Below are 24531 nucleotides of genomic sequence, written 5' to 3'. Positions count from 1 at the left end.
GGAGGCGGAGGTTGCAGGCGACAGAGCGAGACTCCGTCTCAAAAAAAAAAAGAATGAAAAGACAAATCTCCTACCGACTGGGAGAAAATATGTGCATTCACATATAAAGAACTTGTATTCCGATTACATAAAGAACTCTCAAAACTCAGTAGTAAGAAAACAAACAGCATAACAAAATAATGAACAAAAGATTTGCGCAGACACTTCATAAAACACATATGGTGACAGACAAATGAAAAGATGCTCAATATCAATAGTCATTAGGGAAATGCAAATTAAACCACAATAAGATACCACTACATATCTATTTGAATGGCTGATGTTAAAAAAGAACTGAACGGCTGGGCGCGGTGGCTCAGGCCTGTAATCCCAGCACTGTGGGAGACCGAGGTGGGTGGATCACCTGAGGTCAGGAGTTCGAGACCAGCCTGACCAACATGGTGAAACTCCGTCTCTACTACAAATATAAAAATTAGCTAGGTGTGGTGGCAGGCACCTATAATCCCAGCTACTTGGGAGGTTGAGGCAAGAGAATGGCTTAAACCCAGGAGGTTGCAGTGAGCCAAGATGAAGCCATTGCACTCCAGCCTGGGTGACAGAGTGGGACTCCACATAACAACAACAACAACAACAGAACTGAACAACTTTTGGTAAAAATGTGGAGCAATAAGTTAGTATTGACTAGTACTAAGTTCATAAACTAAGTTTCTAAGTACATAGCTCTGATGAAATATTTTATCCAATACAGATTAGATTACCAGTAAATATAAGATCTTGCATAAAAAGATTCTTCCACTGGTACTGAATGAAAAGATGATCTTTACTCACCGTGTTTTTGGATGGCTCCCAGGCAGCATCCACCTTCCCCACATCTTGCATATCTTGGAGCTGACGTAGCTGAGACAAAGTGTGATGCCTTAGAGCTTCATGCAAAGGAGTATCCCCATCCTTATCCTGAATATCAAGCTTGGCACCTGCACGGACTAAAAGCTAAAAGAGAAAGATGTCTCATTTTGGCAAAGTGTCCACATCCATAAGAAACTTCAACATATCTAAAGTAACGGTGAGAACACCCTGGACCTACTGAAGAAGTTACCGCTAAAGCTAATCATTTTTATGCTTTTGCCTTCTACTCTTCTCCAACCCTGTGGCTCCTTACAAAGAGTGATGTGTTCTGGTTATTTAAATATATTGAATTAGAGAAAATAAAAATGAGAATCGATATGTTGCTTAACTCATCTACTCTAAGATGATGATAAAAGAGGGATATTTAGACCTTTATTTCTCTTTTTAACTTTAGATGTATGACTTGAGATATTTTAAGCACTTCCACCAGGACCAAATCATAATGTTCAAAATTCTTCTATTATGTAAACAAACAAGGAACTGTTATTATTGATTCCATTCTCTTTTGGTCAATTTTCTCCAAATGTATGGTCATGAGGAAAGCCATGGAGGATATCAAGAGGAATTTCAAATAACAATAAATACGAACAGTGTTTGCTAAACTACAACCCCCTAAATAAAAATGCACAGTTGACATATTTCAATAGATTACTTAAGCAGTAAATATAAGTTTATTAAAACTTTGCTTATGGTGCTTTAACAATTTTCCTAATCCCTTCTACGATACTTACTGAAGAGCTTTAGAAAAGTACCATCTATATATAGAAGCCAATCTCAAGCATATAGTCTCATCTGTCTTGGCAAATCACATTGTATTTAGATTTACTTACATCTAACTATGCCAGCTTGAGACATGTAACACCTTATCATTTCCATTTTCAGGAAGTTCTAAAAATCTGTATGGTTAAAATGTAATTATAAGCTAAAATGTATGTCAATACTTTACCCTAACAATTTGGGTATGCTGTCGTTCAACAGCAAGGTGTAGGGCAGTTTGTTGGTTCACATTCTGGATATCCAGGTTTGCATTACCCTGAACGAGAAGAACAAATGTTAAATGGTTAAAATTTGACAACAGTAAAGAACATGAAAACTGTAACTACTCATAAGGAATAAATAACACCAAACACTGCTGGCTACTTTCTCCTTCAGCTGCTGCAATGTTATTCTCATATGGTAACAGTTGCTGTTAAAGTAGAAAAAAATGGATGGGGCAACAAACTTTCTGAAGTAAAACAGCAAGTTTTAAAAATCATTTTTATTATGGTAATTCCATCCAAGAACAGTTAAAAAGGACAAAGCACAGTAGAGTTCAAAGACAGATCTCTTTCAATCTCCACTATAAAGCAATGGAGATAATCAACTCCTTAGAACTCTAAATATTTCCCGAAAAGTTATAATAATGAGTCTTTATACTGGATTTAGATTTATTTTAATGACCTAATAAGTTCACTTCCCCTTGCTGCATATTTGAGCTCTTCCTCACTCTGTGAAAAGAAACTTTGCTTTAGGTGAGAAGGCAATGCTTAATTTGTACATAAAATTATGTATTAAAGTAAGCAGAAAGTCCTACCCAAGAACCTAGGGCAGCCGAAGAACCGTATGAGAACAGCTGAACCCTAATGAAGAAAGAGACTGAGGAGCAAAATAAGTGCACTTGGGAGTCAGGGGACCTAGGTCAAAGCTCCATCATCTACTTCCTCAAATCCAAAATGGTGACAGTTAAAACCTATTTCACAGGGTTAATGTGAAGAAAAATAACATATAAAAATGCTTAGCAAATGTCTAGCATAATTTTAAAATTTTTAAAAATGAGATCAAGAAAAGAGCTAAAGATTCAAAAGATAAACCAATCATTTCATTTAGGTCTTAGAACCACGCATGCCCTCTGTTTACAACTCTGATACTGGCGGCGGGGAGGGGTATGCAGAGCTGAAACTTTGGTAATGTTATGTCATATTCAAGATGGGAATTTCCCATTTGTTTTTATTATGTTTCTTTGAAGTGTGGTCAGAAGATACCTGATCTCTGCTTCTTTTCTTTTTTTTTTTTTGAGATAGGGTCTCACTCTGCCACCCAGGCTGGAGTGCAGTGGCACATAGCTCACTGCAGCCTTAAACTCCTGGGCTTAAGGAATACTCCCGCCTTAGCCTCCCGAGTGTCAGCTTAATTCTTTATCATGTCTATTTCTCACATAAATGTGAACAATGGGGATTTTCTTTAAGTTTCCTGAGCTTTTCCATCATTGACATTTCACTAAGTAGTATTCATTGCATAGGTGCACCACAATTTGCACAATTTGTTTATCCCAGCACTACCTGAACATTTAGCTTCGCTTCCAGTATGGGGCTAATAATAGCTGCTACAAACATTTAGTACAAGTATTTGCTTGGAAAGGTGTCCTATGTTCTCTTGGGTACATACCTAGAAGTGGGATAGCTGAGTCACATGGTAAATATATGTCAAACTTTGTAAGAAACCACCAATTTGTTTTTCAAACTGCCTGCTTTAAAAAAAAAAAACACCAGCAATGTATACAAATTCTAATTGTTCCACATCCTAACCAATACTTGGTTTTATTGGTCTTTTAATTTTAGTCATTCTAAGTGGGCAATTGGTAGTAACTGGTTGTGGTTATAATTTCTATTTCGTTAATCACTAATAACGCTTTCACTTGCCTACTTGCTAACTGTATATCTCCTTTAGTAAAGTGGATGTTTAAATCTTTTGACCATTTTTATAGAGTTATTTGTCCTTTTATTTATTCATTTATTTTGGAGACGGTATCTCACTCCTTCTTTACCCAGGCTGGCATGCAGTGGCATGATGTTGGCTCACTGCAACCTCTACTTCCTGGGTTCAAGCAATTCTCCTGCTTCAGCTTCCTGAGTAGCTGGGGACTACAGATGCGTGCCACCATGCCCAGCTAATTTTTGTATTTTTAGTAGAGAAGGGGTTTCACAATGTTGGCCAGGCTGGTATCAAACTCCTGACCTCAAGTGATCTACCCGTCTCGGCCTCCCAAAGTGCTTGGATTACAGGCATGAGCCACCACACCCAGCCAGTCCTTTTATTATTAAATTTTCAGAGTTCTGGATTCCAGTCCTTTGTCAAATATGTTTTCCCTACTGTGGCTTTCCTATTCGTTTTCTTAATGGTATCTTTTGATGAGCAGAAGTTTAGTTTTTGATGAAGTGTTATTTATTAATTTTTCTTTTATGATTATGGCTTTCTGTCTCCTAAAAACCTTTGTGCACCTCATTGTCAGAAAATATACTAATACTAATTTTTTGTGTTTGTTTTTTGTTTTGTTTTATTTTTAAGACAAGGTCTTGCTCTGTTGCCAGGCTGGAGTGCAGTGGCGCAATCATGGCTCTCTGAAGCCTCAACCTCCCAGACTCAAGTGATCCTCCCATCTCAGCCTCCCAAGTACCTAGGACACAGGCACATGCCACCACACCCAGCTAATAAAAAAAATATATATATATATATATATACACACACACACACACACACATATATAGTAGAGATGAGATCTCACAATGTTGCCCAGGCTGGTCTCGAACTCCTAGATTCGAGCTATTCTCCTGCCTCAGCCTCCTAAAGTGCCGGGATTACAGGCATGAGTCACCAGGCCTGGCTGGCTTTATGGTTTAAGCTTTTACGTTCAGGTCTATAACCCATTTAATTTTTGGATAAGTTGTGAAGTAAAGTTAAGGTTTTTTTGTTTGGGTTTTTTTGTTTTTGGTATATGGATATCTACTTGGTTTAGTCCTATTTGTGGGTAACAATCCTTTCCCATATTACTTTGGCACTTCTATAAAAAAAAAGTAATTGACTATATATGTGTGGTTCTTTTTTTTCTTAAGTAATTTGAGTTGCTGTTTATACATATGTGTGGTTCTACTTCTGCCTTTTTTATTCTTTTGGTTTGTATGATTGCTACATAGAAAATACTAAGTAATCTGTAAAGAAGATACTAGAATAAGTTTAAGCAAGGTCACAGGATATATGGAAAATATACAAAAATTGTATTTATATATACTAGCAATATGCAATTGGAAACTGAAATGTAAAAACAATTCTATTGAGTGACTCATTGATTGACTGGGTCTCGCTCTGTTGCCCAGGCCAGAATGCAGTGGTGTAATCATAGTTCACTGTAACTCAAACTGCTGGGCTCAAGCAATCCTCCTGCTTCAGCCTTCTAAGTAGCTGGCATTACAGGGGTGTGCTACCACATCCAGCTAAAATACAATTTATAATAACATCCGCAAAAAGCTACTGAAGAACAAATCTAATATGTGCAAGAGCAATCAAACTCCCAACAGACTTTTTAATAGAAACTAATAAGCTGATTCTAAAATTTATATGGACAAGGCATGGCGGCACTTTGGGAGGCTGAGACAAAAGGATCACTTGAGCCCAGGAGTTTGAGACCAGCTTCGGCAACATAGTGAGACCTTGTCTTACAGAAAAAATTAATAAATAAAAGCCAGGCATGGTGGCACATGCCTACAGTCCCAGCTACTTGGGAGGCAGGAGGATTGCTTGAGCCTGGGAGGTCAAAGCTGCAGTGAGCCATGATTGTGCCACTGTACTCCAGCCTGGGTGACTGAGTGAGACCCAGTCTCAAAAGCAAACAAAAAATTATATGCAAATGCAAAAGATCTAGAACATTAGAGTAATCCTGAGAAAGATGAAGAAAGAGGATTTAATCTACCTGATTTCAAGACTTACTATAAGGCAACAATAACCAAGGCAACATGATAGTGGCATAAGTTCACTTAGATTTTTGAATAAAAAGGAATTATCATAATTAACAGAGAGCAGTAATTTCAATAGCGAAGATTTAAAGTAGTGGGGGTGAGGTAGCTTAACTTTTGATATATTTCTTTAAATTTCTGTAGTTTTTGGAATGTATATCTTATAATTTGGTATTTAATTACATATATTATTTGCTAAATTTTTCTGCTGTTTCATCTTCTTAAGTAGACTATAAATTCCTTGAAGTCAGGAATCACAGATAATTCTTTGATAACTTCAGTGCATCTATATGGCTTATGCTTGCATATGAAAAATTTGCTGAAATTACTAAAATATCCTAAAACTACAAAATAGGCTCCTCCCAAAATCCAGTCTCATAAAAACGTAGCGTCATCCTATTCTGAGATGAACGAAATGACTAAGGTGAGTCTGTACTGCTATCGAGCCATAAATTCCAGGGGTCAGCAGTAGTTACGAAATAAATCCCCTGATCTTAGCTGCAAACTGCAGTCTGATGACAACTGGCCATACTGTTTAAGTATCAACACAGATGGTTCTTGGTGCTCTGGTTGATGATACTTCCGTAACAGTGGCAGCCATTCTGGGAAATCTCTGTTAGTTGATGCCCATTTCACAGGACCAATCCAGGAAGACTGTGCAGAGGAAATCCTGGGAATTGAGGGACTCACTCTCACACACACATCACCATCCTGCATTTAAGAAGTATTAGGCAGAAGACAGAATATGCATTATATCTGAATTTTCATCATCATGAGGTTTTACTGGAACCTACTAATAGGCAATTTATAAAGCAATAAATAAATGAATGGCAATGGTCCCAAATTGTTTAAAAAAAAAAAAAAGAGGGAATTATTTAACTCTTTTCTTACCTGATGTACCAACAGTTCAGCCACTTCTACGTGATTATTAAGGGCAGCCAGATGTAAGGCAGTATAACCATCATCTTTCTTCTCATCCACAATCCATGGTCTTGGTAATTTAGATAGTAAAACACGCATTGCACTGAAAGTTAAATTCACATTATTTCTATATTTGCATAATTTGATATACTCAAAAGAAACGTTTGCAATCAAATGAAGATACTCCTCTTTAAAGAAAAAACTGCTCTTAGAGACAAATAGAAATTCTACTTTTCTAAATCTCAAATGTGCAGCTTTCATTTAATTTTTTTTTAAGAGATGAGGTCTTGCTATGTTACCCAGGCTGGCCTTGACAGAGACTACAGGTACATGCCACCATGCCCAGCTAGCTTTTTGATATTTTGTGAGGTAGACACACTATTACTATCTGGGAAATAGAACCAAAACAGAATGGAAGTGCTACAAGGAGGAAACCTAAGAGGAAAAAACCAAAGAGAAAAGAAATATACCCTAATGAGGGCACCACTTTGGCTTTGTAGAACCTCTCAGATTCAGTATCAATAGTATTTATTAATGAAAGAGTTAATGAAGAACAGCCAGATAACAATTTTTAGAAGTAGGAAAAATTGTGATAATTAATACACTATATATGCTGAACTATCTTAGCTGACAGATTGTTGTGTAGCTGGTTATCATCAATTGCAGAGTTAAAACTTGACATATGTCATTTAGAAGTGGTAAACCAAGTCTGGAGCAAAACACACAAAATGGCCATTATAATTTAATATTTAAAATTTAAAAATCAGTAATAAAGTATTTCCAAAGCAAAAAAGAGAAAGTTATACAAAAGAGAATTAAAGATTTAAACTCCAACCACCGAAAAGCAGAACTAAGTTCAAGAAGTCTGAGAATGGGTTGTGGAGGATTGAAGAACCTCTAAAATTACACTTAATCATTTGGAAACTTTTATTAGACTTTTTTTTTTTTTTTTTTCCTGAGACGGAGTCTCTCTCTGTCGCCCAGGCTGGAGTGCAGTGGCACGATCTCGGCTCACTGCAAGCTCTGCCTCCTGGGTTCACGCCATTCTCCTGCCTCAGCCTCCCGAGTAGCTGGGACTACAGGCGCCTGCCACCACGCCCGGCTAATTTTTTGTATTTTTAGTAGAGGCGGGGTTTCACCGTGTTAGCCAGGATGGTCTAGATCTCCTGATCTTGTGATCCACCCGCCTCAGCCTCCTAAAGTGCTGGGATTACAGGCGTGAGCCACTGCGCCCGGGCTTTAATTATTAGACTTTTTAAAGAGGTTTATGAACCCAAAGTATACTGAGAATCACAGCTTACAGAGCCCCTTCCATGGCTGTAACTGAGTAACAATCACTGTTTGGGGATAACAGTCTTCTTTGGAAAGCTATGGGCTCTCCTCCAGAGAAATGCATGTCAAAATCTTTACCTATTAATACAATTTTGGGTGAGTCTACAAACTCCTAAATCCCATTCATGGGCTTCATATAAGACTAAGGTTTTCTGTTTTTGTTTTCAGTCACTAGTAAGGATTTCAGTCCTCCTCATTCCATAAATTAAAATAAAATACTAGATATTATATGTACAGACTTTGAGATTCTCAATGGAAAAAAGTATTGGTACGACATTATACTACTGATGTTTGGATAGTTATGATGTTAATGCCATACATTATCTCTTACCCTACACATTTGAGCATGTAAGAAACAGAATTTACAGGGGTAAACAGTTCTGGAAAATTTACAAGATACAAATATTAAATCATGTGAAAAGTGAAAAAAGTTTCATTAAAAACAAAATGTAAAAATAATAATGTAAATACTTGTCATTGATTTAAACAAAAATTGTGATATAATCATGTTGAAAGGAATGGTAGTAACAGAGGGTATTAGTTTTAAATCTTCATTTTCCATAACAAGAAATCACTAGATGCCTATAATTGATAAATTAAGAAATTACAGGATAAGTCACAAGTTGTTGGTGGGAACAAAAAAGGGGTAAGGAGGGATGAAGCAGAAGACATTTATCTTTCATTATAAGTTTTGTAGTAACATTTGACTTAACTATGTACATATATTAGCGTGATTAAAAACTTTTTGTTCTTAGGAGAATGGCGTGAACCCAGGAGGCGGAGCTTGCAGTGAGCAGAGATCAAGCCACTGCACTCCAGCCTGGGCGACTGTGAGAGACTCCATCCCAAAAAAAAAAAAAAAAAAAAACACAACTTTTTGTTTTTTTCTGAGACAAAGTTTCTCTCTGTTGCCCAGGCTACAGTGCAGTTAGTGGCACGGTCAGAGTTCACTGCAGTTTCAACCTCCCAGGCTCAAACGATCCTCCTGCCTCAGCCTCCCGAGTAGCTGAGCGTATGGGTACATGCCACCAAGTCCAGCTAATTTTTTTTGTATTTTTTGTAGAGACGGGGTTTCACCATGTAACAGCCCAGGCTGGTCTTGAACTCCTGAGCTTAAGCCATCCACCTGCCTTAGCCTCCCAAAGTGCTGGGATTACAAGCATGACCCACCATGCCCAATCTAAAAACGTTTTTGAAATCAAAACACTAAGATAATATTTGGGCTTGTTGCCTTGAAATATTTTTAATTTGCACCTGTATTCCTTTTAGCCTCTTAGATATACCAATGTTACAGTAAGTATTAAATTATAAAGTGTGGTTCACACTAACTTCATCAAGTTTTTTAAAGCCTTTCAATGAATAGATATTTCTGAGAAGTTGGTTAACAGAATCATGTTTCCCACTGTCTTCCATTCTAGTTTCAGAAGTACATTCTCATATTATTAGGTTGGTGCAAAAGTAATTGCAGTTTTTGCCATTAAAAGTTAATACAATGCCAACAGCTCAAAGAAAGGAAAGGGGTAGGGGAGCAATTCCTCCTCTGGCACAAGCTGTTTTGGTTGAGATGAAGCCATCATTTACTTGTTCTTCTGGTCTTGCATGTCATAAGCAAACAAGCTAGGGGAAGCTGAAGTACCTCAAAAGGGCCATGGCTCAGAAAGTTATTAAGACACTTAAACAGAAACAGATACGTATTCTTGAAAGCCTACTGGTTCTTTGCTGTCTCCTTACTTTGTGTCTTTTTGGTTTTTCCTCTCAGTAGGAGATATATTATATATATAAAACTGAACTGTCAGAACAAGGGAAAGACAGTAATTCCAGACTATGATTGAAGTGACAAAAATTGTCCTAGGCCCTTCCAGATAACCTTCTACAAAGTACTCAAATCCTAACATTAAAATGCAAAGGTCAGATTTTCAGGGAGGTAGTTTTCATCTCAGAACAAATCTACTCTGCTACTTCATCCCACTTAAATAAATGGTCATGATTCATATCTAATACCAAAAGTGTTATAGAAATCTCTTACAAAATACCTATAAGGGCCAGGCGTGGTGGCTCAAGCCTATAATCCCATAACATGAAACTTTGGGAGGCCAAGGCAGGTAGCACTTTGGGAGGCCGAGGCAGGTGGATCACTTGAGAACAGGAGTTCAAGACCAGCCTGGCCAACATGGTGAAACTCGTCTCTACAAAAAATACAAAAATTAGCCAGGCATGGTGGTATATGCCTGTAATCCCAGCTACTTGGGAGGCTGAGGCAGGAGAATCACTTGAACCCTGGGAGGTGGAAGTTGGCAGTGAGTCAAGATCACACCACTGCACTCCAGCCTGGGGAACACAGCAAGACTATCTCCAAAAAAACAAAAAAACAAAAAAACAAAAAAAAACAAAACTATAAGGCTGTTGTAAAAATTAAATGAGATAATATATGTAAAAATGTTTCAGTATAGGGTCTCAAACTCTTCAATATAATAGTATTATGACAACTCTAAGATTATAGATGTATACTCAAACATAGTACAAATACCTCTTTGCCCCCTCCTCTTTCCCAATACTCCTCGTGTGTGTGTATACATGTATGGATATATGTATATATATGTATAGATAGATAGATAGATAGATATTTTTTTTCTTGAGATGGAGTCTTGCTGCATCGCCCAGGCTGGAGTGTAGTGGCTCAATCTCAGCTCACTGCAACCTCCACCTCCCAGGTTCAAGCGATTCTCTGCCTCAGCCTCCCAAGTAGCTGGGATTACAGGTGCCCAACACCAGGCCCGGCTAATTTTTTATGTGTATTTTTAGTAGAGACAGGGTTTCACCATCTTGGCCAGGCCGGTCTTGAACTCCTGACCTCGTGATCCACCCACCTGGGCCTCCCAAAGTGCTGGGATTACAGGTGTGACCCACCGCACCCGGCCTCCTCCTATATTCTTGATCTTGATTACCCTTCTTACCATTTAATCAGCCATTCTACTCAGAAACCAGGGAATCATTCTAGACTTTTTCCCCTCTTCTTATGTCCACATTCAATTTGTCCTGCCGTTTCTCCTTTTTAAAACTAAACTGTTCTTCCCAATGGCCCCCAGTCTCCCTTCCACTCTATTCTCTATACCACCCCACACAAATCTGACCATTTCACAATTTTCACATATCCTTTTTAAATAAATCTTTTAAAAATAAGACTAGTCTTGATTTAAAAAAATTCCAAAATATACTTCCCTGCCATTAATACACTTTTAAAAGAACATGAGACTAAACATAATATTTTCTTGAAATCAATTATAGCAAAATCAACTTGATTTACTAAGCTGTGGAGAAACACTGCAGATAGCCCCAAATCAAAACTAATGCAAGGGTCAACTAGCCAGGAGTGGGTGAACTTTTTGGTTTTGTTTTTAAATATCTATTTTAAAGCAATGTTAGATTTACAGAACATTGCAAAGCTAGTACAGAGTTCCCATATACTCCTCATCCTTGTTATTAACATTTTACATAGTATGGTACATTTGTTTCAATAAACCAATGTTGAAGTGCTGTTATTAACCAAAGTCCACACTTGAGATTTCCTTAGTTTTATTCAATGTTCTTTCTCTGTTCCAGAATACCACTTTACATTTAGTTGTCTTTTCTCCTTAGCTCCCTTTGGTTGTGACAGTTTCCCAGACTTTCCTTGTTTCTGATGAGTCTGACAGTTTTGAAGAATACTAATGGGATATTCTGTAGACTATTCCTCAGTTGGAATTTGTCTGATGCTTTTCTCATGATTACACTGTGCTATTCGTTCTTAGTAAGAAGGCCACAGAGATAAAGTGTCATTTAGTCACATCACACCAAGGGTACATAGTATCAACATGCCATATGACTCTAGAAGTTAACCTTGATCATCTGGCTGAAGTAGTGTTCTTCATGTTTCTCCAATGTAAACATTTCCCTATCTCTAAACTATGCTCTTAGGAAGGAAGGGACTAGGTACAGCCCACATTTAAGGAGCAGGAAGTTATACTTCACCTCCTTGAGGGTGAAGTAGCTACATAAATTATTTGAACAGAGACCTACAGCCCTCTCACCTTAATCAAAAATTGCCAACCCCCTCAAAAAAAAAATAATAATACAGGGCCTCAAGAGAAGAGGTCATCTTTGGGCCTAGCCTGCAAGGTAAACTAAGGGAAAGTTAAGCAAAACAGTTTCTGGTCCCCTCACTCTCATGTCAATAGCAGTAGTTCAGAGCAGCCTGTCTCCTTTCTTTCCACGGGGCAGGCAATCTTAGGAAGACACACTATAACCACAAGGACAGCTGCAGGCTGTTCCCTGCAGCACTTTAGTTAATTAAGAGGAGACTTAAGCTGCAAGCACTGAGGTCCATAGAGTTACTGGGAAAAAGGTATTACCAGCTCGAGAATTCAGTAATTTTGTTAAGCCAATAGACTGTCTCACCTATGGAGCACAGTATATGAGATTTAGAGATATTTTCCCTAATGCTAATTTGGTTGTTTTCCAAGAGGTTAAGGACATGGATGTTTTAAAGGTAAGATCTTACTACCAGTTAAGCAGGCATTTGTGAATAGTGCCAAAGAAGCATTAAGTTCCAGAACAACTAATAGCAGTGCCTACCATAATCCCTGGCACATGATAGTATTCCAACGTTTGCTGAATGATGAACAAATGAGTTATAAGAAGCAGAGGGGACAAGCAGCTGTCTACATTGGTATGTAGTATTCAAGTGGCACTGGGTCAATTTTTAGGGCCTGCCATGCTTTGCAATCTTTCTTCAGAGGCGGGCAACATTTTCCCAAACGCTACTAGCTAAACTGTGGAGGCCTTACATGTTAGTATTACTTAAGGCAAAACAACATTAGAATAGCACTGTAGCACATATTAGGTGTTCAATAAATGTTTGGTAAATTAATAAACAATCCCTCAAATAGGTAAAGTAGATTAGTCCAGAATTCAAAAAGGAATTTATTAAGAAAATTTATCAAGTGCCAGTAGTTCTTTTGGGCATGCTAAAAGCAGGTTACTATAAAACTGAACACATTTGATCAAAAAGGTATACTTCGTATACCTAGTATAGGGAACTCAAAGTTTTGTTGAATGGAAGAAATGAATAAACAAATAATCAAATAATCATCTTTCTGAATATACTGAGGCAAAGATATTAGCAATATATATTTGGTGCATGGTTGAGTTCCTAAGAGGAATAATTTCCTAACTCATTTCATTATCACAAATCTGAGGAGCAGTGTGGCACAGTGGTGAGGAGCTCCCAGTCTGAAACCAAATTATGTGAGTTCAAATTCTGGCTCTAGCCACAATGGCTAGTGACTTCAGCAGATTACTTAACTTCTGTGCCTCAGTTTCCTCACCTGTAAAATGTAAGAAGAATCACAAATCCTACTTTATAGGGTTATGAAAATTAAATGAGTTAATATTTATAAAAGGCTTAGAAAGAGAACCTGGCACGTAACACATTATGTAAGTGTTTGCTTAAAAAATAAGTACTTTCACTGCTACAAAAAAAAAAAAATCATTAACAAAATGGGGTACTTGAGAAAACTGAAAATTAACCTACTTTATACTCTGAGACATGTCATCTTCTCATAATATGAGTAAAATTATTTCAATTTCTAGGAAAGCTGTTTAAAATTGCCCAATATCTAAAGTAGTATTCCTTATGTCACTGTTTTAAAATAGACATTCAAAATAATTAAACTGCTATGATATTAAATGCTAAAAACAAAAAGAATGTGAAGGACAAACTTCTGCAGGTGAGTAAGCTCAGAAAACTCGTAATAGTTTTTCTTGTTTCTTAAGAGGACATATCTGGATTAAAAAAGGTATAGCTGGTTTCGCTTGTGCATTTTTATGTGAGATCTTAAACTATATCTCCACAGGTTTACTGGATTTCATGTTTTAATATTTTTTCTCTGATTAAAAAAATTTCAATATCAAAATCTATTGTGAATATGCTATTAAAATTTAAAACAAAAGTATTTTTACCTCTGAGTCACATACTGTGTAACAGAGTTATGGACAGGTTAATGACTATTTCAATCTGTGTAAAAGTGTGCAATGATCATGCCTAAAAGTTACTTCAGAAAATTAGAGCAACATGACAATGTAGAAGGGACAGCAAAAACACTACACGTTTGAATACAAATGTAGAATTCATAATAAAATGCATTTGAATACTTGTGTAATTACTTAAAAGCATACTGGACCCTGTTTTTTACCAAAGCATTATAAAAAAAATTAACTGAAATTGACAGTGAATTGTTTTAAGTAGCATTTCCAAGATTTCATTTACATACTACTTTCTTCTCCCTTAATGATGTCTCTCCACAACCAATATACAGGTCTTACCTACCATTTCTATACATTTTCCATTCAAATACTATTCAATAAATTTTAAAAGCATGTATATGGCAACAACTAGCTCTAAAGATAATCCTACAAAATCCTTTCAGGCCTTTAGCTATGTAACATATCACCATCCATAACATTTTTTATCAATCAAAAAATCAGGTTATAAAATGTATTTTGGCAGCAGAGGGACTTCACTTTTTCTATAACTGTCTAAAGATTGTCTTGCTACTAGCCATGGTAATTTTTTTCCTCTTTCCTTTTTTCTCTGCAGTGCTTCTAAGTATAGTGACAGTGCATCAGGCTTTCCTAGTCTCAGCGCAAGCTCAGTGAAAATCTGGGAAATGTAAGTGGAAACATGAGAGACCGCTTTATTTGGCAGTGCTTACCCCCCCGCCAAAAAAAAAAAGTGGGGGGCAGGACAAATGGCAAAGCAGTGTTTGGACCGCAGGATGAACAATCAATAGGCAGAAAGCAAGATTGAGGTTTCCTCAGCTTTTGGATCGACAATCGACAGCTGAGAGGCTATTTTTTGCTATGGTTGACTAAATATGGTCAGGGAAGAGAGAGGCACAAGACAGCCTGTTTGCCTGGGAGTGCATGTTTCAAATGCTTAGCTGCCTATAAAGCTGTAACAGTTTAGCCAGTGGTCACTGAGGAAGAATATAAGTTAGCCTCATAGTGACTATGTGGAAGTCCTAACCTCGCTTGCAGACCTGACCTCTGGATGTGACAAGGTAGCTTCACTACAGATCTACTATTTAATCCTGGAAACTAAAAACCAAAAAAAAAAAAAAAAAAAAAAATCTAAAAGCAAGAAAGATGCAGACTATTTCCTAAGAAGAACCCAATGTATTCTGGAGGGCAAAGAAAAACAGGGTGAATGTTTACAGTTATTTGGGGGGAGTAAGGTGTCTTTTGGGTTCTGTTTTGTTTTTGTTTTTGTGTTTTTTTTGTCTTTTTTAGACTATAAAATTAACTTCTGCAACTTTTTCCCCTCTTCTGAAGCATTTCATCTGACAAGCTAGGTTCATTTTCTTGGCCTTTGTAGCAATCTTTTTTGATTGCTTAACTTTCCCTACATAACTGTGCAAGACTATTACATGACATTCCAAATCAAATGGCCAACACTGATTCAATTTTAGAGTTTTTTTGTTGGTGGGTTTTTTTTTTTTTTTTTTTTGGTAAAGGGAAGAGGGGAGGAGAGGGAAAAGTAAGCTTGTTTTTTGTTTGCTCGTTTGTTTTTCAAATTTATCTTAAAAGGTGAGGTTCTGTGTTCACTGATACATCCCCTTCCTTCACCAGGCTCATGAAAAGAAATGCTGAATCAGCGAATAGAGTGAAGGAACAATCAAGATGAGATGGCTGCTGCTGATGTGATTCTCTAGGTCACTACCTTTCTTCCTGCTGCAAATGCTGCATGACACTAAGCTTACAGGTAACAGAGCACCATAAGGCCTGTACTTTTAAGGATACTTATGAGTTTCTGCATGCTTACCTATTATTGACTCAATATATGTTCTCATTGTTAAATTAAATTCTATCTAACCATAGCCTAATTTCACAGTTCAAGTTGAGAGCTAATGTAGTGTAAAAAGGAATATTGTTCAAATACTATGGCAGTAACTTTTGATCTTAAAAATGTACAAATACATTATTGTCATTTACATTATTAAAGATTTAGTCATTATTGTTTCAGATTAAGTGATGATTTTGCATCTCTAGTAAGTCACATCCTGCTTCCAAAGTATACTTATTTTCTAAAACTATTAGCTTCTATTTCAAGGTTTAGTCAACCAAGAAACTTGGCAGATCATAAAATACTTTTTAATGCTTACTAATAATTGGCCACAAAAATAAATCAGAACGTGCATGGTGTAATTCTAATGCTGCATTGCTGAAACTGCTGTAGTGCTGGGCTATCTACTGCTACATTCTGATTTGCTCTCTATAAGCTGCACTAGCTTTTTGTCACAAGCTGCAGAAATTCTACTATCCCTGCCCTTTTTTTCCTCCTTTGCCAAATCTGAAAATTTCTTGAGGTTTTAAATTAACCTTCTAATACCATAATAACTGAAGGCTACTTACCAACTATAATTTCTTTTCATGCTAAATTATCAAGGTAAATAAAACCCAGATGCTCATAGACTAAAACCTTTCAGTTCTTTGAAGTGATACTTTCTAAAAGTTGACGATTCTGACAGTTATCCTTTATACTAAAAAGATTAAAGAATCAAAACAACTTAAACTCACCAAAATTAGATATGTCTACATCTATTTGAATTTGTATTCAACCCATATTTGTATTTAACCCAAAGAGAAGCACCAAAGTGCAAAATTCAGGTAAGGAACTAATAAAGAAAAAAGAATGACAAATTTACAAATGATCATGAGTTCTTATCTGTGACCTTATAAAACACTAACAAAAATTCATAATCTTTAAAAGTTCAATTCACCCACACTCATCCTGGTTTTTCTCCTTGTTGTTTCAACTTCTAGAGTCACTATCAGAAATACTTACTGGTTAATTTGTTAGGTTTTGAGTAAGATATCTAGTTTGTAAAAAAAAAAAAATTGAACTTAATTAATTACTATCTACCTGTAGGATCTAGAAGCAGACTACAAAAAAAGAAGAAATTCACTCTGAAGACTGAAGAAACACTAGGCTGATCTTAAGTTTCCGAAATACACTCTGTAACACTACACTGATTCTATGAATCTCTTGCAAAAAGAATCAAACCAGGACAGAGTTCAACAGATAACTGGTCAAATGTTTAGGAATGTCTATGTCCACCAAGAATATGGAACCATTAATGCCATGCTTCAGGTAAACTTGTTACAAAATTTAGTCTTCGATAAATTAGTCTCTGCAAATGATTTACCATTGCTCTACATTAGTAAGCTGAATGTTTCACTAACAAATAAGAAAATAAAATATTTCATGTTTTTACAGCTAACAACTTAGTAATACCTACTCAGAGTACATACTTCTTTATGTACCCATATGAACATACAATGCTATGGAATGTAAAGAAGTATGTATTTTTGGTAGGCAATAAACCACCAAGAGAGAATTAAACTGAGCTAAAAGAAGCTCTTGCTTCTTTCTACGTGAATGACCTTCATATGGTAAATTAACCTAGTCATGAACAGATGACCTTTGGCAATACTAACAGCAAAAAAAAAAGGTTATCTACTACTTATAGATATAAACTATCCCTAAGGTTTTTATTTCATGAAGGAAAAGAAGATCCAGTGAAGTAGATTTCAATTATCATGAAACTCCTTTTAAATCATCTAAGTTTAAAACATACATCTTACATTTTTAAATTAGGTATTCTCATTATTAAAATTTGACTGCAAAAGGGAAAATAGTATTACTAGCACAAAAGAATGAAGAATACACACGACCTATTTTCTGTCTCCACAATTTAATCTTAAGTATATCTCATTAGTAGGGCTCATTGATTTGTACAGAAAAATAAGATACTAAGAGCTGGCTTCATTCACGTAATAAGCTATTTCTTCTCATTTTGATAAATGTATAATCTATTAATATTAGAGGAATTTCTGACCAAAAGTTTTGTTGTTTTAAAAAGGCTTTCTTTTTTGACAGCTATAAACATAGTGGCCCTTGTCCTTCCTTCTCAAGTTTATCAGGGTCTTAACCCAAATCTCTACTTTAAATGTGAAGTTAAAACTTAAAATTAATTAAAATGTAAGATTTAAGCATGAAAAATGACAAAATTCGGGTCCACAGCTGTAAGTCGGCAGGGTATATTGGTAACAGACTACCAAATATTTAAAAGAAATTAATGTATTATCTGTATTATCTTTGAATTTGCTTTCTCCAAAGAGGGCATGTAAAATGAAAGCACTATAGTCAAGAACCAATTTATACATATTGAAGAACTGTTTTTATTGTACTATGCAATTACAATTCAATTTCTCTAAACATGATCAATCCATTGTTTAGAAATATCAAAATACTTTTATTTCACGCAGTTTGTATATTATTTATAAAAAATTCCAAATAATGCTCTTAGCAAAATTTATAAGCAGTACCTGTTTTAAGCTACTAATGACAAAGTCAGAAAAAAAGAAAGAGTAGTATTCACATATTCTAACCATTTCTTACTAAAAGTATTATTTCAACTGAAATATTTACACATGTATAAAAGCATAATATTTTAAATTTTTTGTATCAGAAACTGAATGGAAATGACTGTAAGTTTAACTATAGTTCATTTTGTTTAATAAGACTAGTTAATACAAAGATGATTTTCATTTTATCAGATTATAAAGAATGAGAATGACTATTACACATGGCATCATATGTGTTACTGCATGTTTACTGGAAATTATGAAAAGCACAAAATTTTAAAATTCTACACTTTCAAAGAAATTAGTTCAAAGCTTAACTCACATAAGCATAGCCCTTCTGATCATCCACAAAACAGAATGGCAATGATTCATGTTCTATTTGGTAACTTTACCTGTACAGGTCCTAAATACCAAGAACTCAAAATATATACCTCAAAAGTAGAGGCTCTTCTATAAAAACACTCAAAGGGTATTACTCTACTTGTGTTTTATAATAAACAGTTATATTGGTCATTCTATAGGTATACAAGTTGTTTAACAATCCTTCTCAAACATCCCAGCAACTAGGAATCTCTTTGCTGTAATATTAAGACTATGTAAATAATCCTTAGAAAATAAAATGACAGGCTATTCATTTTTAAAAGTAAAATTATATGCTGATTCTGGTGCTTGCGAGTTTAACTTATCTAAGAGTATTTTCAATCACTCTAAAATGTCACATCTATCACTTAGATCAGCTGTTCATTTTTAACTGAGTACATATTAAACTCTGGGCATCTGCTGACACTGGTATAACTCAAACATTTCAACTGTCTCCCTGACAGGGATAACAGATGCTGACATTATCAAATGCTGTACTATTTTTTTCCCATGGCCTCTCCTTGCCCCGATATGGCCAGTATATGAAACTGAACTGCCATCCAAAAGCACACTTGAGCAACTGGATCTGCTAAACAGCTCCCATATAACTAGTAAAAATAGAAGCCAGTGTTATTGCTATCTTCAGCACTTAAGTTCAGGCAGTTTAACACCTGTTTCACTTCTACTAGAAAAAATGATGAAAAAGAATTGTAGTTAATTTCACCAGCAGTATGATACTTACCAACCAACAGACGCAGAATATACTTAGTGTGAGAGTCATTTGCATACTGCCTGAATTAGCGTTGACCTCCCAGTTTAGTTTAAAATAGTAACTGTAAAGAATATTTCTCTACTCTATTTCTCTGAGAGCACTTAACTTTATAGGCAAATTATAATTTATCAAACTTTTATTTTATGCAAGAAGACACCCCTCTCAAGACATTGAAATCAACAGTAAAACCACATTATAACAAAAATTTACTCTGATTTTTCAAGTATTATCCACACGATAGATTTTAATACTTGTATTCATGGATTGTAACTAACCACCTATTACTAAGGCGATAATGAGAAGTAACTAGGCAATCTGTACCCACAATGACAAAGAACTTAGTCAAGGAAATAGACCTTTAAAAGAGTTAAATTACTAAGCTATGATTAGTAACACTATGTAAGCAAAAACAAAGAAAAACTGGCATGCATGGTAGTTCCTTTCAACACAAGTCCAAGCAATACACTGAATACACATGTGATCTATTTATAAATCAAAGGGCAGAGGTACTTTCTTAAGGCCACTGATATTCCTACACCCATCAACAATTTGCTATTAGCCCTCAACTATAATGCTAAAAGAAGCAGTGGCAGTAGAAGGGGGTGACTAACAGAACTCTTCCCCAACCTTTTAGCTTAACTACTTAAGTAATCTGGTTTACTGCCTAGAGATAAATGGAAAACATTACTCTAAAATACATCAAGGTCTATTTGTTCCTTTAAATACTATTGGTTTTGAAACAGCTTATTGTCTACATGTAAGAATTAAGCAAAGACTTCGGCTGTGGACAAGATTAGAAAAAGAAAAAGAAGCAAAGATGTTGAAAACAAAGACGTACATTGATCATTCCTTAATGCAGTAATGTGTTAAAAGGAAAAGACTTTTAAACCATTAAGCGCAGGAAAACAGTAGGAAAGTGACTTCAAAATGGAAAATTTGACATTCAGTGACTGAAGCATTGGTATGATAATTTCTAACACTTGTAGAAAGTCCATGACTGTAATTTTACCAATGAAAAGCATTTAACTGTTTTGGATTCCAAACTAGCAGCACTACAATGCTTTGCTAGAGCTGGTAAAATGGAACCAAATCGCCTCTTCAATGGATTTGGTCCCCTTCAACCAGCTGTAGCTATGCATTGATTACTACGGGACAACCAACGTTTTCATTTGTGAATATCAATTACTTGTCAACTAATTTATACTTATTTACATTATGCAGACTGTGATTATAATCAAATAACTTGTTACTGTTAATTCTACCTGGAAAAGCTAGAATGGTTAAAGATGTATATAAAAAGCTTTATGAAAAATGTATGGATGAGTTAAGGATTTCAAATAAAAATGTTACTTATTATGGTCTCTTGGTATTAAATTTCTTATCCTTCAGAAAAGAAAAGAACTGGTAGTAAAATGTAGGCTATGCTTCATAATAACAACAACAACAAAAACTTCCTTCAAAGGAAGAAAATATCTGGAAAGGTCACCTAAAACCCACCTGAACACATAATGGGATTGTACAGTGTGGTTTACATGGATGTGTGCATATTTAAATTAAAGAAAACTATAACATTATATAACACTCTAGAAATGTTTAGTCACTATCTTCCATAGTATTGGCCTTTAATTTTACCGCTATTTACCTGAATGTTAGCAGGTAAGGTGAAAAAGATGAAATTGTAGAATATCTTGTGGAGAGGCTTAAAACAGTATCTAGTTCTTCTGACCCTGAATCAAAGGTTTTTAGTCTTCAAAAAAGAAAGAAAATGCTAAGCATCACTACTTTTACTCATGAAATATTTCACCTCTCCATATTTGTTTTCACAGCTGTAAAATGAAGAACTCTGCTAATAATAAATACTATGACTCTCCTCACTGTCTTCTTTGTCCCTTATAAAAAAAATACACACAATATTCTCCTCCAGTGGGGATAAACTGAAGGAAAGGAAAAAAGTGACAATTATTCTAACATCCATATAATTTTCTTAATGATTGCAATAAAACTATAGATAATTTAATATTATTTAATTAATAGAGACAAACATTTCAGCAATTAATGAAGATTACTGAAGACAAGAGTAGTTTAAAAACCTAGATGTTCACACATTCTCAACTCTTGACCACTCCTCCATTTCAAAATGAATCACGCTCTAAAAGACTGTGGGCAAAAGGAGACATATATAAATATATATCTTATCACTTCATTCAAGATCTTCTTCCTCCTATTAATTACATCTCAGTCACAGTAAGTACATTTGTGTATTACAAGGCATATGGTGTTTGAGAGTAGATGCATGAGCATACATTAGAGAAAACACACTCTAAGTATCCTATTACTGAATAGACTCAGCTATATTTTGTAGATAGCACTCAGCATGTTTACAATTGTAAGGAAAGCATTAAACACCAAAATACAGTACAACTTATCAAATCTTCAAGTAGTCAACATAGTCTTATTTACAGACCATATTTCAGAATTTAAAAAGTAAAAAAAGCATCACAACATTCGAGAAGGAAAACCATGAGTTGCTCACATATTCAGTAAGATTTGTAATATGTGTCTTTGTAGGAATTAGTAAGCAAATAAGAAATGCCTGTGAAATTATCTTAGTACCAACCTAAAAACAACATATATCACATCAGGTGATTCAGTCATATTTTACGTTTACTTTTCACATTCAATTTCTATTCAAGAAAAATTTGTAAATACTATATAAACTTTATAATTATATTATTGTTATCTGTACTTCCAAAATACCTATCGATTGTTTTTGCCAGCTCTGCAGAGAATACTGCTGACTAATTTATTTTCATGCCTGTAAGGGAGCTCTAAAAACTTAGCTAAAAATGCAGCATCTTTACAGAAAGTACCTAAGTAACATGCTGATTATGCTACTCCAAAGAAATTCAGTTTTCACTTTTATCAGCAGAAATAATTTCTGCTCTTACTTTAAATCCGAAATTTTACTTGTATACTGAGATGATAAATATGGCTAAACTCTAGATGAAAACATGCCTATAAATATTAACTATCAGAATAGACAAACAGCATTGTTCTTAGTTAAGATTTCTTAAAAAAACAAAACTACTATATTAAAACATGGTGTAATTTCTACTTAAAATGCTTCAAACTTTATAAAGCACAACCAAAGTACTCAGGGTCTCATAGCGAAAATTTATATTCTCTTCCAGAATTCTAAAAGACAACAATAAATGGCTTTATAATTCTTTTCTCTTAATGTGTTTCAGTTACTATCATACTATGAGGAAACATCAAGATCAGCTTTGAAATCTAGACTCATATTGATCTGCACCTTTGAAATAGAGACTTCAAAGGACAGTCTTCAAAAATATAGGGCATCTAGACACTTCATCAGGTTCTGGAAATAACAATGTGCTCTATCTGGTTTTCTTTTTTTTTTTTCTTTTTTTTTTTTTAAGAGACAGGGTCTTGCTATGTTGCTCAGGCTGTAGTGCAGTGGCACGATCATAACTCACTGCAGACTCAAACTCCTGGGCTCGAGCAATATTCTTGCCTCAGCCTCCCAAGTAGCTGAGACTAAAAGTCTGTGATGCCACACCCAGCTGATTCTTTTTTTTTTTTTGATACAGAGTCTTGCTCTATAACCCAGACTGGAGTGCAGTGGTGCAATCTCAGCTCACTACAACCTCTGCTTCCTGGGTTCAAGTGATTCTCATGTCTCAGCCTCACGAGTAGCTGGAACTACAGGTGCGCACCACTACACCCAGCTAATTTTTGTATTTTTAGTAGAGACAGCGTTTCACAATATTGGCCAGGCTGGTCTCAAACTCCTAGCCTCAAGTGATCTGCCCGCGTTGGTCTCCCAAAGTGCTGGGATTATAGGCATGAGCCACCGTGCCCAGCCTAATTTTTTAATTTTTTAGAGACAGGGTCTTGCTACATTGCCCAGGTTGATCTCAAACTCCTGGCTTCAAGCAATCCTCCTGCCTCAGCCTCCTAAGTCGCTGGGATTACAGATGTAAATCACCACACCCAGCTGGTTTTCTATAGCATGAAGGCCAAAAAGACTGGTTGTTATTTTTAATTCCAAGTACATTAAAAATGGTTCCTTCTGTCTTCTGACATCACTGGTCAGTATAGGGGGGAAAAAATCAACCTTAAGAAAAAGAAATTTGATATGAAAAAAAGAATTCAAAACATCCCAATTTGCAATTACAACTGGTAACATAAGTTGTGTCATCTTCTGATACTCTTCAGTGTCCAATTAAAATCACACTCTATCTGGCAATCTATAGTCACAACTACCTAAAAATGTCTTAAGGAAGTAGGAATAAAGAAGTCATGTAGATTTAACTGAAGCACTACTTTGTTGAAGAATAAAAGCATTTTTTTTTAATGTCACCTGACACCAAATATCTGGTTGGAAGAGGTGCTGTTTTAAATTTTCAGGGGAACCCTCAAGATTTATGCAAGAATTGAAAAAAATAAAAGTAAATTTTCTCTTCCTTGTATAGGCTTAGCATTATTGAAAATACTATGCCTACTCTCAATAAAAATGAAACAACTCAAAATATTTAAAAGATACATGTTTCCTAAGCACTTCAATTCTCAGTTTATCCTAAACTTTATGATTTCATATTCCCTCAATAAATCCTAAATTCTCTCAATAAAATCTTTTTGACCATTCTAATCTGAAGTAATTGCTGTCTGAATTCCTAACATAGTTTCTCTACAGAATTCATTTTGTAATTGATCATATAACATCTTGTGATATTTAACAGTGTCCTCACTGTCAAAGTAAGACTAACATTTATTGAGTGCCTTGTATAGCTAGAGCATATGTAGGATGAACAGATGAATATGAATGCCCACAATGTTAAGAGAAAGACAGAAATGCACATAGTAATAAACAGCACTAAGCAGAGTACAGTAAGTACAATAAATAAGAACACAGAGGCAAGGAGCAGTGGCTCACGCCTGTAATCCCAGCACTTTGGGAGGCCGAGACAGGCAGATCATGAGGTCAGG

At 35.5% G+C, this 24531-nt stretch overlaps 1 protein-coding gene across 1 annotated transcript in view; it reads right to left on the bottom strand.

The window, feature by feature from the left end:
- The window catches only part of MIB1 (MIB E3 ubiquitin protein ligase 1), a 136364-nt gene that overhangs the window by 25556 nt on the left and 86277 nt on the right, over positions 1 to 24531 (bottom strand). Inside the window, exons 13-15 of the mRNA XM_054460356.2 lie at positions 6564 to 6696; positions 1853 to 1939; positions 829 to 990 (exon numbers count right to left, since the gene is read on the bottom strand). Of these exons, the coding sequence (XP_054316331.1) occupies positions 829 to 990; positions 1853 to 1939; positions 6564 to 6696 (382 nt within the window). The remainder of the gene's footprint in view (positions 1 to 828; positions 991 to 1852; positions 1940 to 6563; positions 6697 to 24531) is intronic.

This window comes from Pongo pygmaeus, chromosome 17 (assembly GCF_028885625.2).
Source record: "Pongo pygmaeus isolate AG05252 chromosome 17, NHGRI_mPonPyg2-v2.0_pri, whole genome shotgun sequence".
NCBI classification, from domain to species: Eukaryota; Metazoa; Chordata; class Mammalia; order Primates; family Hominidae; genus Pongo; species Pongo pygmaeus.
The sequence above is the reverse complement of the archived record's forward strand: the minus strand, read 5'-3'. Positions and strand labels throughout refer to the sequence as shown.